The 12,989-nt window shown below is 37.8% G+C and overlaps 1 protein-coding gene across 3 annotated transcripts in view; it reads right to left on the minus strand.

Moving 5' to 3' along the window:
* Positions 1-4,226: 4,226 nt before the first annotated feature.
* LOC110449645 overlaps positions 4,227-12,989 on the minus strand; it is a 23,500-nt gene continuing 14,737 nt past the window's right edge. Inside the window, exons 2-9 of one of the 3 annotated variants that reach the window (XM_021496636.1) lie at positions 9,655-9,861; positions 9,107-9,283; positions 8,365-8,559; positions 7,232-7,445; positions 6,838-7,085; positions 6,380-6,478; positions 5,903-5,966; positions 4,227-4,953 (exon numbers count right to left, since the gene is read on the minus strand). In XM_021496636.1, the coding sequence (XP_021352311.1) occupies positions 4,806-4,953; positions 5,903-5,966; positions 6,380-6,478; positions 6,838-7,085; positions 7,232-7,445; positions 8,365-8,559; positions 9,107-9,283; positions 9,655-9,861 (1,352 nt within the window). In that variant the 3' untranslated portion in view covers positions 4,227-4,805. The remainder of the gene's footprint in view (positions 4,954-5,902; positions 5,967-6,379; positions 6,479-6,837; positions 7,086-7,231; positions 7,446-8,364; positions 8,560-9,106; positions 9,284-9,654; positions 9,862-12,989) is intronic. The other 2 variants (XM_021496634.1, XM_021496635.1) reach the window with 2 other exon arrangements.

Raw genomic sequence — 12,989 nt, forward strand, 5'->3', positions numbered from 1 at the left:
GCCATACTAGACTCATCTAGATCAGTGCATGGTAGAGTCTACTAAAGATGCAAAGGGGTGAAAGGGTTAAGGTTTCTACACGTGAACTAGACTATTGTGCACAGTACCCGTGACTCCTAAAATTCAAGTATTAATTAAAGCGTTTAAGAATTTTCCAAAGATCGATCGCATCCGTTTACTTATATTCGTGTAACGTTAAAGCCTCGGGTATATATCTAAAAATGCACCTTTTATTTTGAAACAAACACTTTTCATGGGTTACCTAACTGTGAAGAAATTCTTGATACAGACTTTTTTTTATTGAAATCGATTGTTAATAATGTCTTATTTTTGTTGTTAATTGTCTCAACATAAATGTCTGTTTTAATGTTAAAAGTGTTCCATTATTTCCAGCTGATAACGGTTAAAAATCATATTAAATACAGATATTTTTTCCTGGAGTGGGAAAGGGATCCCAAACTAAAACGTTGTGTCATAAGGTTGTCCTTCCTTAATTATCTAATCAGCTTTATTTCCCAATTAAGAATTAAGTCCGAAGTTACCAGCGTAAGAACCATGTCAGATGTGTCATTTAACAGAATCCAAATAACCTTACAAAGATATTTTAAAGCTTATATTAATGTGGAATTCTTAAGCATATCTCCTTAAGGAGAAAAAAGTGGTTATAAAGTAGAAATTATCGGAATGTGTAATGCGATATAAGTAGATACTGTTACTGTTTAAGCATTGAACTGTTTTTGTATGGTATTTATAATCTATTTAAATGACACAGCTTTGCTTGCAAAGGTGTGTCATTAAATAGATCATAAATACCATACAAAAACAGTTCAATACTTATATTTACGTTTTCTGCCTCTTATGTTTTTTTTTAACTTACAATTTTTATTGACGCCCGCTGATTGGCAAACAAAGCAGTACTTTGAAATTTTAACAAACATTTACATTTTATTCCACATTTATTGACGCCCGCTGATTGGCAAACAACGCAGTACTTTGAAATTTTAACAAACATTTACATTTTATTCCACATAAAGTATAAAGTAGAAATGATCGAAATGTGTAATGCGATATAAGTAGATACTGTTACTGTTTAAGCATTGAACTGTTTTTGTATGGTATTTATAATCTATTTAAATGACACAGCTTTGCTTGCAAAGGTGTGTCATTAAATAGATCATAAATACCATACAAAAACAGTTCAATACTTATATTTACGTTTTCTGCCTCTTATGTTCTTTTTTAACTTACAATTTTTATTGACGCCCGCTGATTGGCAAACAAAGCAGTACTTTGAAATTTTAACAAACATTTACATTTTATTCCACATTTCAGTATCAATACAATTGCGTATGATATGTCTGTAGGGTGATTTAAGTTTATCAATAGAAATCCGAGCTGAATGTTAGATTTCCCCGGAACAAATTTCGCGTATGGATACAGTGAACACCGTGAATCCGACCTTGCCCTCCACGAGGGAGTTATTTTTGGAAGTTAAATGAGCAGAGAGAGAAGTTCGAACTTGTGAAGAATCCAGACGTGAACGTATTTGTTGATTGTATGGGAATCTGACTACAGTCAGATATTACAACGACCTCGTTATTTGACAAGTCCTCCGAAACTGAGGAAACCGTGGCTGCAAGACGCGTGATACTGATAGCGTTTGAAGTGAGTGATCTTGCGACGGAGCACAGGGTTCGTTACAAATGTCTGAAATACACATATGCCTCGTGTATGTTTATGTGTGCTGCGACTCATATCAGTATGTGTATAGCATATGTGTCAGGTCTATAGCATATGTGTATTTCAGATAGTTGTAACGAACCCTTGTTGATCAGTGCAGTGTAACAGAAGATAAATTACATGAGTGTTAAAATTGTTTCCATTGCCGGCATTGGTGATTTCAGCCGATGTGCATTTGTACGATATTGCAGACCTTGATCTTGTTTTTGTTGTAATAAAAGTATTTTTTTGTATATTTTCTTTTGTATATTTTTAGTTTGAACATATTTTATTGCCAAGCAAATGGATTGAGCACAAGTTATCAAACTTATATTAAGCCCTTTCCTAGCAAATTACAAGCATATATTTACAATAGTACAACAAGATGGCAGAATTAATATACATATATACACTATTTCATTTTTAAATGCTTTAATTTATAAATTGAAATTATAAGACAGAGACAGAGAGAAAAGGGGGGAGGGAGAAGGGGAAGAGGGGGGATAATAGTCTGTAATTATAATACATACATCCTCATCATTATTAATGTATGACATATAGTATCTGCCTCTTAGAGAGAGTGGATACTATATTANGGGGGGGGGGGGGGGGGGGGGTGGTGTACTAGAATCTGTTAGTCACGAATGTATTGTTGAGTATGCATGACTTTCGTTATGTTTTCCTGTTCCGAAAGAGATGTATCTTTTATTGTATATTTTACATGTCAAGTCTCCCAATGCCCAGCGATATTTCAGCAGCCGTCATGTTTATTTACAATGGATATTGTAGTTCCGGTCAGTGTTGTATTAATACGCTAAGAATTGTCTCGTGCTTCATGGTATATAGTGACAATGCCATGCAAATGTAAAAATTTAAGCAATGAACTGTTTTTGTATGGTATTTATGATCTATTTGAATGACAATTTGCAAGCAAACAACATAATGCGAGCTAGCGCATTATGATTTGTTTGCTTGCAAAGCTGCGTCATTAAAATAGATCATAAATACCATACAAAAACAGTTCAATACTTATATTCACGTTTTCTCTGCCTCTTGTTCTTTTAACTTATAATCTTTATTTTAAATTTAAAATGCCCGCCTTATCGACAGTCCACACAATTTCGTTCAATAGTTTGAACACCGTGTTTTGATTGGCAAACAAAGTAGTACTTTGAAATTTTAACAAACACTTCAATGTCATTCCACAGTTCAGTATCGATACAATTGCGTATGATGTCTATAGGGTGATTTAAGTTTATCAATAGAACTCTGAGCTGAAAGTTAGATTTGAAATTGTTTCGATGGATAAATACAATGAACACCGTAAATCCGACCTTGCCCTCCACGAGGGAGTTATTTTTGGAAGTTAATTCGAACTTTTATCTGTGCTCATTTTGAGAAGAATCCAGACGTGATTTTTTTTGTTGATTGTATGGTAATCTGACTACAGTTTGTAGATTCTTTAACAGTCTCGTTATTTGACATGTCATCAGAAACTGAGGAAACAGTGGCTGCGAGACGCGTGAAACCGATACAGTAGCGTTTGAAGCGAGTGATCTTGCGACGGAGCACAGGGGTTCTTTACAAATGTCTGAAATGTTTATGTGTGCTGCGACTCATATCAGTAGGTCTGTAACATTTGTGTCAGTAGGTCTATAGAATATGTGTATATCAGACCTTTGTAACGAACACCTGTTGATCAGTGCAGTGTAACAGATGATATTTTTGATAAATTGCATGAGCGTTAAAATTGTTTCCATTGCCGGCATTGGTGATTTCAACCGATGTGCATTTTGTACGATATTGCAGACCTTGGTCTTGTTTTTGTTGTAATAAAAGTATTTTTTATTTTATTTTTTATTTTGTTCATAAATTTACAATGACATTGTCAAATCTCACAATGTCTAGCGATATTTTAGCAGCCGTCATGTTTATTAACATTGGATAATATTGTAGTTCCTGTCAGTGTTGTATTAATACGCTAAGAATTATGTCTCGTGCTGCATGGTAATTAAAGTCCCATCAACGACACAGCTTTCAAAGAGGATATATAGTGACAATGCCATGCAAATGTAAATATAAGTATTTATTTTCCGCGTTGGCCAATCAGAATAGAAGAATAACATTTAGCGTCATAAGGCATGCAGGTTTTCTGCTCAATTTGGTATACTGAGCTTGATAAGCATTTCCGTTATGCAAGCATAAAGTTTAGTCTGAAGTCACCATTACTGGAGAATGTTTTCGACATTCGCTGGCCGGTCGATGTAAAACTGTTTCAACCTCCCAAGGCGTTTTGAAAGCGTTTTGAATAATCTAATTAAAATATTTTGATCATTTTTGTTTCGATTTAGAATTGCGTTCTACTTGCGATTTAACTGTTAAGTGTCGGGTTTTAATATATTTAATTGGATAAATGAAAGTTTAAAAGAAATTTCGACTTTGGTGTACATACAAATTAAAAATTGAACACCAAATAGAGACATTAAAAAAACTAATTAAAACTTGTACTTGTGCGCAATTGTTTTTATTCCAAATCTCAAGGTTTAAGTCAATAGAGGAGAAGAATCGAACTTCAATAGCATCTCCTCGACATCCTGCATCAACTCGGGTTCAAGCCCTCGGGAACCCTTATGCCAAATATCAGCATTATGGTACAAAATACTTGCGCGAGTCCAGTTGATGTGATGTATAGGACTTGTATCCTATAAGTTGCACAAATTTGTAACAAACTATAACTTGGCATCACCAATTCTTAATTACCTTCACAATTCAGTATCAAAGGTGTGAAATACAGATTTCCAGTTAGCTACTTGTTAGTGACTAAACCTCTACACTATACAGGCAGACATCTTTTATAAAAGGTGGCATGTTCAAAAGGTGACGTTGCACTGCTGTAAGCGTTACCCCGTACTCTGTAAATGGCGAAAACAAAAACGACTCTGGTCACAATTACTAAACATTTATCATGCATAAATGTAACTAGAAAAAACGAATCGATGTCATTTCAACGAAATTCAACGACGTTTTCCAACACCAATTTACAAATCCAGACAGCACCCTTCATAATTGGTACTGGACAGCGCCCCCTAATTCCCGACTACAAAACCATTATCTTTATCTATCGGTAAGCTATCAAGGAACTTCTTCTTTTCGGTTATCATTATATACAGTTCATTCTGAATCGTGGTGTATTCTTGATCCGAGGCCCAGGTAGTTGGCATCAGGACCGTGATCCTGAAATAAACAATAACAGTTTTTGAAGAGTTCTGTTTTATTTAGCTCATGGCAGCCGGTTAATCAAACTTGAAGATGACCGCCATAGCCATGTACTCCTTATGCGAGTTGCTATTCTGTTTACCCGAGATACTTGTTGGAATTTAGATAATCGTTTTACTTATCTTGCACTTATGAGAATTGGATTCCGAGGGGCGGAGCCCAGACCGAATTTGGAAATTAATGTTGGGATGTTTCTCTCGTTAATTAAATATGACTTTTATACAAAGAGAAACCGTTCCGAGATATTAAAACTGAATCAGAACTTATGGCGTGAAAATTGAGAATATTTATGCGGAAATTATTGACTTGATAATTTATTTTACAAAATAAATTATAACACACATTTCGCCTAAGACTTTAAAATACCAAAGTCTTTGTATTCAAGACATATTGGTAAACCTGGCAAGCTTAGTCGTTCAGCATAATGTGTGCCCGAGCTTGCCAGCCCCCATCCTCGATATCCAGGGATTACGCTCACTTTCGCTCTCTTCACCCCTGGAATATGTAATAGCAAAATTGAAGGCACAAAGACCGACGTTTGAATGGTCTCGGGTAAAAAAACCTGACCAACCGCTAGGCTGATACCGGTCCTTTGAAGATTACAAAAGAAAGAGGCCCGACTTCAAAGCCTGTCAATTTATACCGTTACGTGACCGCGAGATTATTTTGATGTTCAAAGGATCGAACTAGTCTCCTCGTCTCATCAACAAGTTGCTGCACAATGAGCCTTCAATTTTGCTATGACGTAGAGAGCGAAAGTGAGCGTTACCTGGATATCGAGGAAGCGTAACCCCTGTATCGAGGATGGCCAGCCCCAATCCCGATAAAAAATCAAATGGTCGTTCCCTTGTCTTACGCAGATTTCACATTCCGAAATTTTAGAAAAAAAATAATCTTGTGTACATACCTGTGTAGGTTTTCGACGTCTTTCGAAATGTACACCGCAATTTCTTCAAAGCTCATTCCGGGACCTACACAGAAAACATGTACATGTAATTTAAGTTAATTTCAGATCAAATGTTAATCACATGTATTTAGATTAAAGTTTCATGACGGTAGAAAATAAATTCCATTTTTCTGACATCGAGTTGAATGCCAATATACCAAGGCAAAAGTTATATACGAAAGAAATCCTATATTTAGTGAAAGATAAAGAACGAATGAAAACACATGTCGGCACGGGGATTCGACCTCTAACCTTTCGTCAAGCTGGAAATCTGTAATCAACTTCATAATGTTCTTATTTTCGTTATATTATATAGAAAATAGGTGCGACTCGCTACAATAGTACGGGTTTCACGGGAAATCAAAACGGAACATATACACGGCATATTCGAATACCGGGATTACAAGACACACTCAGCAGCACTCAGTAGAGGCGTACCTGGAGATACCGTTCCAATGGGGTTCTGCGTGGGAGGGAGCGGACTGTTAGGGAACATCCGGTTAAACAGCATCATTGTCGTGTTCCATTGTACGTCACCTGGGCAATAGATACGGAAATGTTACATAGGAAAATCAAAACATGTTTTAATCATTTCAGATTTCACATAATCAATTTGACTGGATGTTCATGAAAATAACTACTATTTGTAAAAAATATCGTTTTATAAAATTATTACAATACCCAGACAGTTTTTTGACAATAGTATGTCTACTGTGGATTCTTAACGGACCATCAACACCGGTCATTAGGGCCGATAAAAAGTAGATAACAGGTAACCAAGGAAACGGCATCAAACGAACGAAAAGGTCAATGACTAAGGTCAATTTGAAAGTTAAAGTGGCTATGGCTGGCGATATCTGTTTAATTATACCAGGCCTTTCAATCAAGCTACTTACTGAGACTGCTGGCCATGAAGGTGGGCGGGGACAGAGTTGCTGATGCTAAATATCCTTCATACGTAGCTAGCTCCACCACCGTGTCGTTAACGTATCCAAGAATGACATTCACCAACTTCTGAACGACCTCGTCCACCAACACGGGGTCAAGCTTCACATGAGATGGAGCGTGAGGCATGTTAAAAAGCTCCTGGAATCGACGGGTGAGGAAAGAAACGGCTTGTCCAGATTTGTGAGCCTGCCAGTAACTGCAGAATAAAACAAAGACGTAACGTTATCAACTAAGGAATCTGATCTACATCTACGTCTTCATATATACACAAAACAGAATTGGGAGTCATCAAGTGATGTCAAGCAGATCATTAATTTAAGGTTTTAGTTTTAAAGCACATACTTGTTTACCGTCCTGTTCGCAACCCTCGTGTGCATATTAATGAATTCTTGCGGCGTTGTACAACGGAATGCGTCTGTGTAGTTTGCACCAAAGCTGAAGAAATCATTCACCATCTGTGACGCCCAGTCATTTAAGAAGGCGAAATTGTCTTGGTGGTATCTCTCCAGGAAAGATGGAATACTCCATTTGTAATCCCGTAAAAACCGACCAAGACCTGAAAGAAGCGTTTAAAACGGCAAATTGTCAATTACTGGTTTACAAAAGCGATACCCTGTCGCGAAAATGTGACAATGACATTCGATTGTTCAAAAAATAGGTCTCATTTTGCCCCCAACACAAACACGTCATTTCGCAGCGACATGAAGGTTTAAGGGTGAATGACATCTAGTCGTGACTCGAGGTTGTATCCTGCGTCACTGCAACCGGAAACACCTTTCCACAAGTGACCGCAGACGGTGATGACCCTCAGAAAATTTCGACTTGTCTAGACAAGCGACGACCGAATACTTAAAGGACGATAACTACGGATATTGATCTAGTGTTCTTCAATCAATTTACTAAATATGAAGCCGACATGAGAAATTAGTTAATAGGCTTAGTTGATTAGATCAACTAGATGCTGTCAATGTTTAATTAGCCATTGTTTTACATTGCAGCATTGCAAGTTTTAGATGGGTTGACGGGTGATGCACTAGCCTTTCACCAAGGCGGCCGGGGTTCGATTCACCGATCGGACGTGAAAAGGTTTAGGGTCACCTGCCCGATCCCATGGGTTTTCACCGGGTACTCCGGTTTCCTCCCACACTAAGACCCCTCGCGCGCTAACATCCAGGCCAACACGAGTGATTAATATAAGTTGAAATAACTTATTTCATAATTGTTGTAAAACAAATAAAGTTCATATTTTATGTTTTAGATTTATGTAACGACACGTATCAACACCTGCAAAACCAAAAATTTGATGGGTGTATCGGCGCTTCAATTTATTTTACCGGTTGGGTAATTGATGTCATTTTCTGAGGTCAAATATCTACGACTACAGACAACCTCTACATCTCTGATGGGTGGTAAAATCAGTGGTACATCTGTATGCCCCCCATCAAAAAGAATTTTAAGAATAATAACGCATTTACTTTTGAACTCTTCTTCCTGTAAGTCATGAATAAAGGACTCGTGCACGACGTAGTGGATTTCCCCAAGTAGTTGGCCGGCGTAGCCGAGGATGGTGGAGTTGTTAGAGAAGTATTGGCTCAGTATGACTTCGATACGACTTTTAAGGGAGGTGTCACGTGGCGACATCATCTGGTCAAGTCGTCGCCTCATGTAGTCTGAAAATTCAAGCATATTGTAATAACTTCCGTAACAGGAACTCGTGACCTCTCCATACAACAGGACAGGGAGGGGATTTAAGGAGCATGCGGATTTTCAAGATGTTTGAATTTGGTTTTGATTGATAGGGTAAACGTCATTCTCGATACTCCATGGGTCACGCTCACTTTGGCTCTCTGCAGAGAGTGGAAGTGAGTGCAATCCCTGGAGTTGCGAGGATGGATTAACGTCGTATTAACAGCTAAGGTCATTTTAATAATGACGTTGTTTCTCAAGTGCGCGTGCCTCGTGTTGCAGAAATATAAACTTTTAAACACGACAGCTTTTACCATAATTATTTTGTTCTTAAATAAGGTGATTCAATGTTTAGAAATTTGACAAACTTCAATGTAAATCTCTTGCTTTTTGATAACACCAACTGTTTATTTTATTTTTATTAATTTGTCACTGTTAACACGGAGTCGAAGTTACAGTAAAGTTAGCCCTAGTTTAATTTTACTTTACATTAAATGATACAATATAGTATTGTGTAGTAACGCTACATACAGACGAATACTCTCTGGTACATAGTGGTGGTACAGTTTACACGCTTGTCCAGGACCAGTCTGGCCGTGTCCTCAATCAACAGGTCCATAGCCACGCGCACGTTCTTCAGATAGTCGAACGTAGTCACAACCCTGGTCATCACTGGTCGCATCTCATCGGGGGAAATGTTCATGGAATCTGTAGAAATAAAATATCAAAATGAATCGCACGCCCCCTTGACACTCGTGTTCAGATATGTTAAAAATAATACCTAAACATTCAGGGCACAGCCAGGGTCCTCTTTTCAAGTTTTTACCGAAAATATTCTTTTTCACAATGGTTACCGCGAGATTCACATGTAAAACGAGATTCCCTGTGGCACTACTTTCCCAACTATACAGAGACTATCTTTGCAAAGAGCCTACTTTTTGGATTGCCAATGGGTGCTTCGACTACTGGACTGGTCTACAAGGGAGATAAGCCATGTTAATTGTCCAAAGTTCTATGCTTATAACTGTAAATATAGGCTAAACACACAGCATCAAGTTCATAATTATACACGTAAATACCTTTTGGAAACGTCGCATTGGGGAAATCCCGGAAATACTGTTCGAGTATGCTTTCCAGGACGGGACATTCGACCCAGTGCTGGTAGAAGTCGATCGGGTTGGGCGATGGCATGGGCCCGACCACAAGATCCCGTTTCTTCGCCAGTCTTCGCAACATCTTGACAATCGTCAGGGACTTGCGACGTTCCTGAACCGATCCAAAACTTTCTGTAATAATGAACGGACAGTACAAAAAGTTATTTCAAATATTAAAGCTTGCGTTTGATGCAAGAGTTGTCTCCCCTACAATATATTACGGTGTGCACCACATGGCTATATATTGAAATCTTGAGCAGAGAAAACGAGCATTTTTTATTTTTGTATTGTCCCGCGGTCCATCAACAATTCGGGTCACCAGGGGCCAAATTACAATATAATCAAAGTGCCGAGGGCACTCGGGGATGCTGTGTATTAAGGATTCAAATAATGGAATAAAGGAGGTGGTATATCAGTACAGAATGGCAGTAAATAATAAAGAACATGTTGTAGAGTAAGGGTCATAATAGCCCATCCCTTAATCATAACTTCCAATAAAGATATATATAACAAGCAGAGTATTGCTAAAACAATATAGGACCCTTACTGGCTACCATTAGCAGTATAAAAATAAGTAACGATGACCTTGACCCAACAGCCCTGAAATTGAAACTTGTCTGATATTATGGTCCTTATTTAGTTTTTCAAATCGATGGAAATCCTTCAAGGAATGAAGCTGCTACAGATAAAAACAGTAACAGTGATCTTGACCAGACAACCCTGCAAACCAAAAGTGTCCCGTAAGATTATTAAGTTTACGAGCAAATTACAAGATACATAAATAAATGTTATATAGATACTATGAATAAATAATTATTATATTATTACAATTACTGTATGATATTATTATGATTAAATATACACAAAAAATTAAAACGAGACTTATTTCCAGTGCGTGTTATCACGGACTTATGCAAGTCCCTTGTGTATCTCTCCTTCTCTCGGTATTGTAACGAAGGTTATAAAGACCTATATAATTATTCAGTTTCTGGTTAATGTGAATAATATGTATATACGGTTTTAACTTTTGATGTTCAATATGCTATATTCACGAAGCACTTGTATTATACTAATCAGGCCATTATCTAGAGACTGTATGTGGAAGCTATCTACAAACTCGTTAGGCACAGCTGCCGTCGCATTGGGAAGCTATCTATAAGCTCGTTAGGCACAGCTGCTGACGGCTACTTTAGTGTAATTCAACATCCTCTTTCACTTGGAGACTTTCCATTGAGACGAAGAAAACACGAAGCCTACGTCATCAAACAGTCGTTCAACAAGTCGCGAGCATGAAACGACGCAATAATTGACAAGGGGAGAAACCTCTTATACGAGGCGTAGTAATTTGAACCAAATAGTTCGGAACTTTCACCGATTAAAAACGCCACTGTTTTACATATTTTCTTTGATTTTTCTGTCTTATACAGATATTTTTAACCATATTATAGCATCTATCATATCATGAAATATTGAACACATTATCTAAACATCTTTCGTGGAAGGAGATGTGTTGTTTGGTTTTTTCGTGAAGAAAGTATTCGGTCCAAAAACCGTAATAATCTGAGATTGATATAGTTCGCGATGCTCACTGAAAAACCTCGCCTTTTCGTAAAATTTTAACATTTTTCTTTGATTTGATTGATCGTTTTCATATGCATACCATGAAATAATCAACACAGCATTTAAAGATCTTCCGCGGAAGAAGAAAGTCTGTTGTTTGGTTTTGATTTGCCCAGGCTTGGCGAGGACCGCTATGAATGCTGTACACAAGCATCCAAAATTACAGTCTCAGATACCAAAAAACTTCACCTGCAAACGAACGGCCTGTAAGGTATATATCTATATCGCCGTACAGGTAAATTGAAAGTTTATCTCATCAATGTCGCAGACAATTATCAATCTTTTCATATGAAGGTTTACTCGTATGTATCAAATCGGCGCATTTAATTGTAATATCCGTCCGCCATAGTTACGAGATGGACATTAAAATTCGTAATCTTAATCCTGAGAGATTGGAGGTCAGGACAAGTTTAGCCGGCCGGGGTAGACCAATCACTTGCTTGTTCGGGCCTCTTTCTGCCAGTACACACTTCTGTCTTCTCTCTACTGCAAACTCCGCCCTCTCGCTTTTCGTGTTAGTTTGCCAATACATAGCCAAACCCTTCTTACTCCCTACCTTTCACCTAGAACTATAAGGGGAGGTAATGTTAACACATATGATGGAGTTTCCTCCCTTGGACCGTAACTTGCTGTATCCATTTTACTATCGTGTATGATGACGTGTATGTTATCTCACGCAGCATATTTTAAATTGAATGCTTTTAGCTCCCAATAAAAAAAATAAAAAAAATTGTCATCGTTGTCCTTATTTTAAATCACACTACATGAGTGTTTATCCGTCAAATTTCACACTTTGCTACATTAGCATGTATGTATGTATATTATAATGTCAGTGTTTTAAACCTCGGGTAGTAATACTTGTGTAACATACTAGTATTCATTGTTTACCTCCAGTTTATAAATTTAACATCAAATGCTACCCGTCTGTGATTACAAATGCTACCAGTCTGTGATTACAAATTTTTCACCCGTCTGTGATTACAAATGCTACCCGTCTGATTACAAATGCTACCCGTCTGTGATTACAAATGCTTCCCGTCTGCGATTACAAATGCTTCACCCGTCTGTGATTACAAACGCTACCTGTCTGTGATTACAAATGCTATCCGTCTGTGATTACAAATGCTACCCGTCTGTGATTACAAATGCTACCCGTCTGTGATTACAAATGCTACCCGTCTGTGATTACAAATGCTGCCTGTCTGTGATTACAAATGCTTCACCCGTCTGTGATTACAAATGCTACCCGTCTGTGATTACAAATGCTTCCCGTCTGTGATTACAAATGCTACCCGTCTGTGATTACAAATGCTACCTGTCTGATTACAAATGCTTCCCGTCTGTGATTACAAATGCGACCCGTCTGTGATTACAAATGATTCCCGTCTGTGATTACAAATGCTACCCGTCTGCGATAACAAATGCTACCAGTCTGTGATTACAAATGCTATTCGTCTGTGATTACAAATGCTACCCGTCTGATTACAAATCCTTCCCGTCTGTGATTACACATGCTACCCGTCTGTGATTACACATGCTACCCGTCTGTGATTACAAATCCTACCTGTCTGTGATTACAAATGCTTCCCGTCTGTGATTACAAATGCTACCCGTCTGTGATTACAAATGCTACCCGTCTG

Source organism: Mizuhopecten yessoensis, unplaced genomic scaffold (assembly GCF_002113885.1).
Source record: "Mizuhopecten yessoensis strain PY_sf001 unplaced genomic scaffold, ASM211388v2 scaffold4743, whole genome shotgun sequence".
Classification (NCBI taxonomy): domain Eukaryota; kingdom Metazoa; phylum Mollusca; class Bivalvia; order Pectinida; family Pectinidae; genus Mizuhopecten; species Mizuhopecten yessoensis.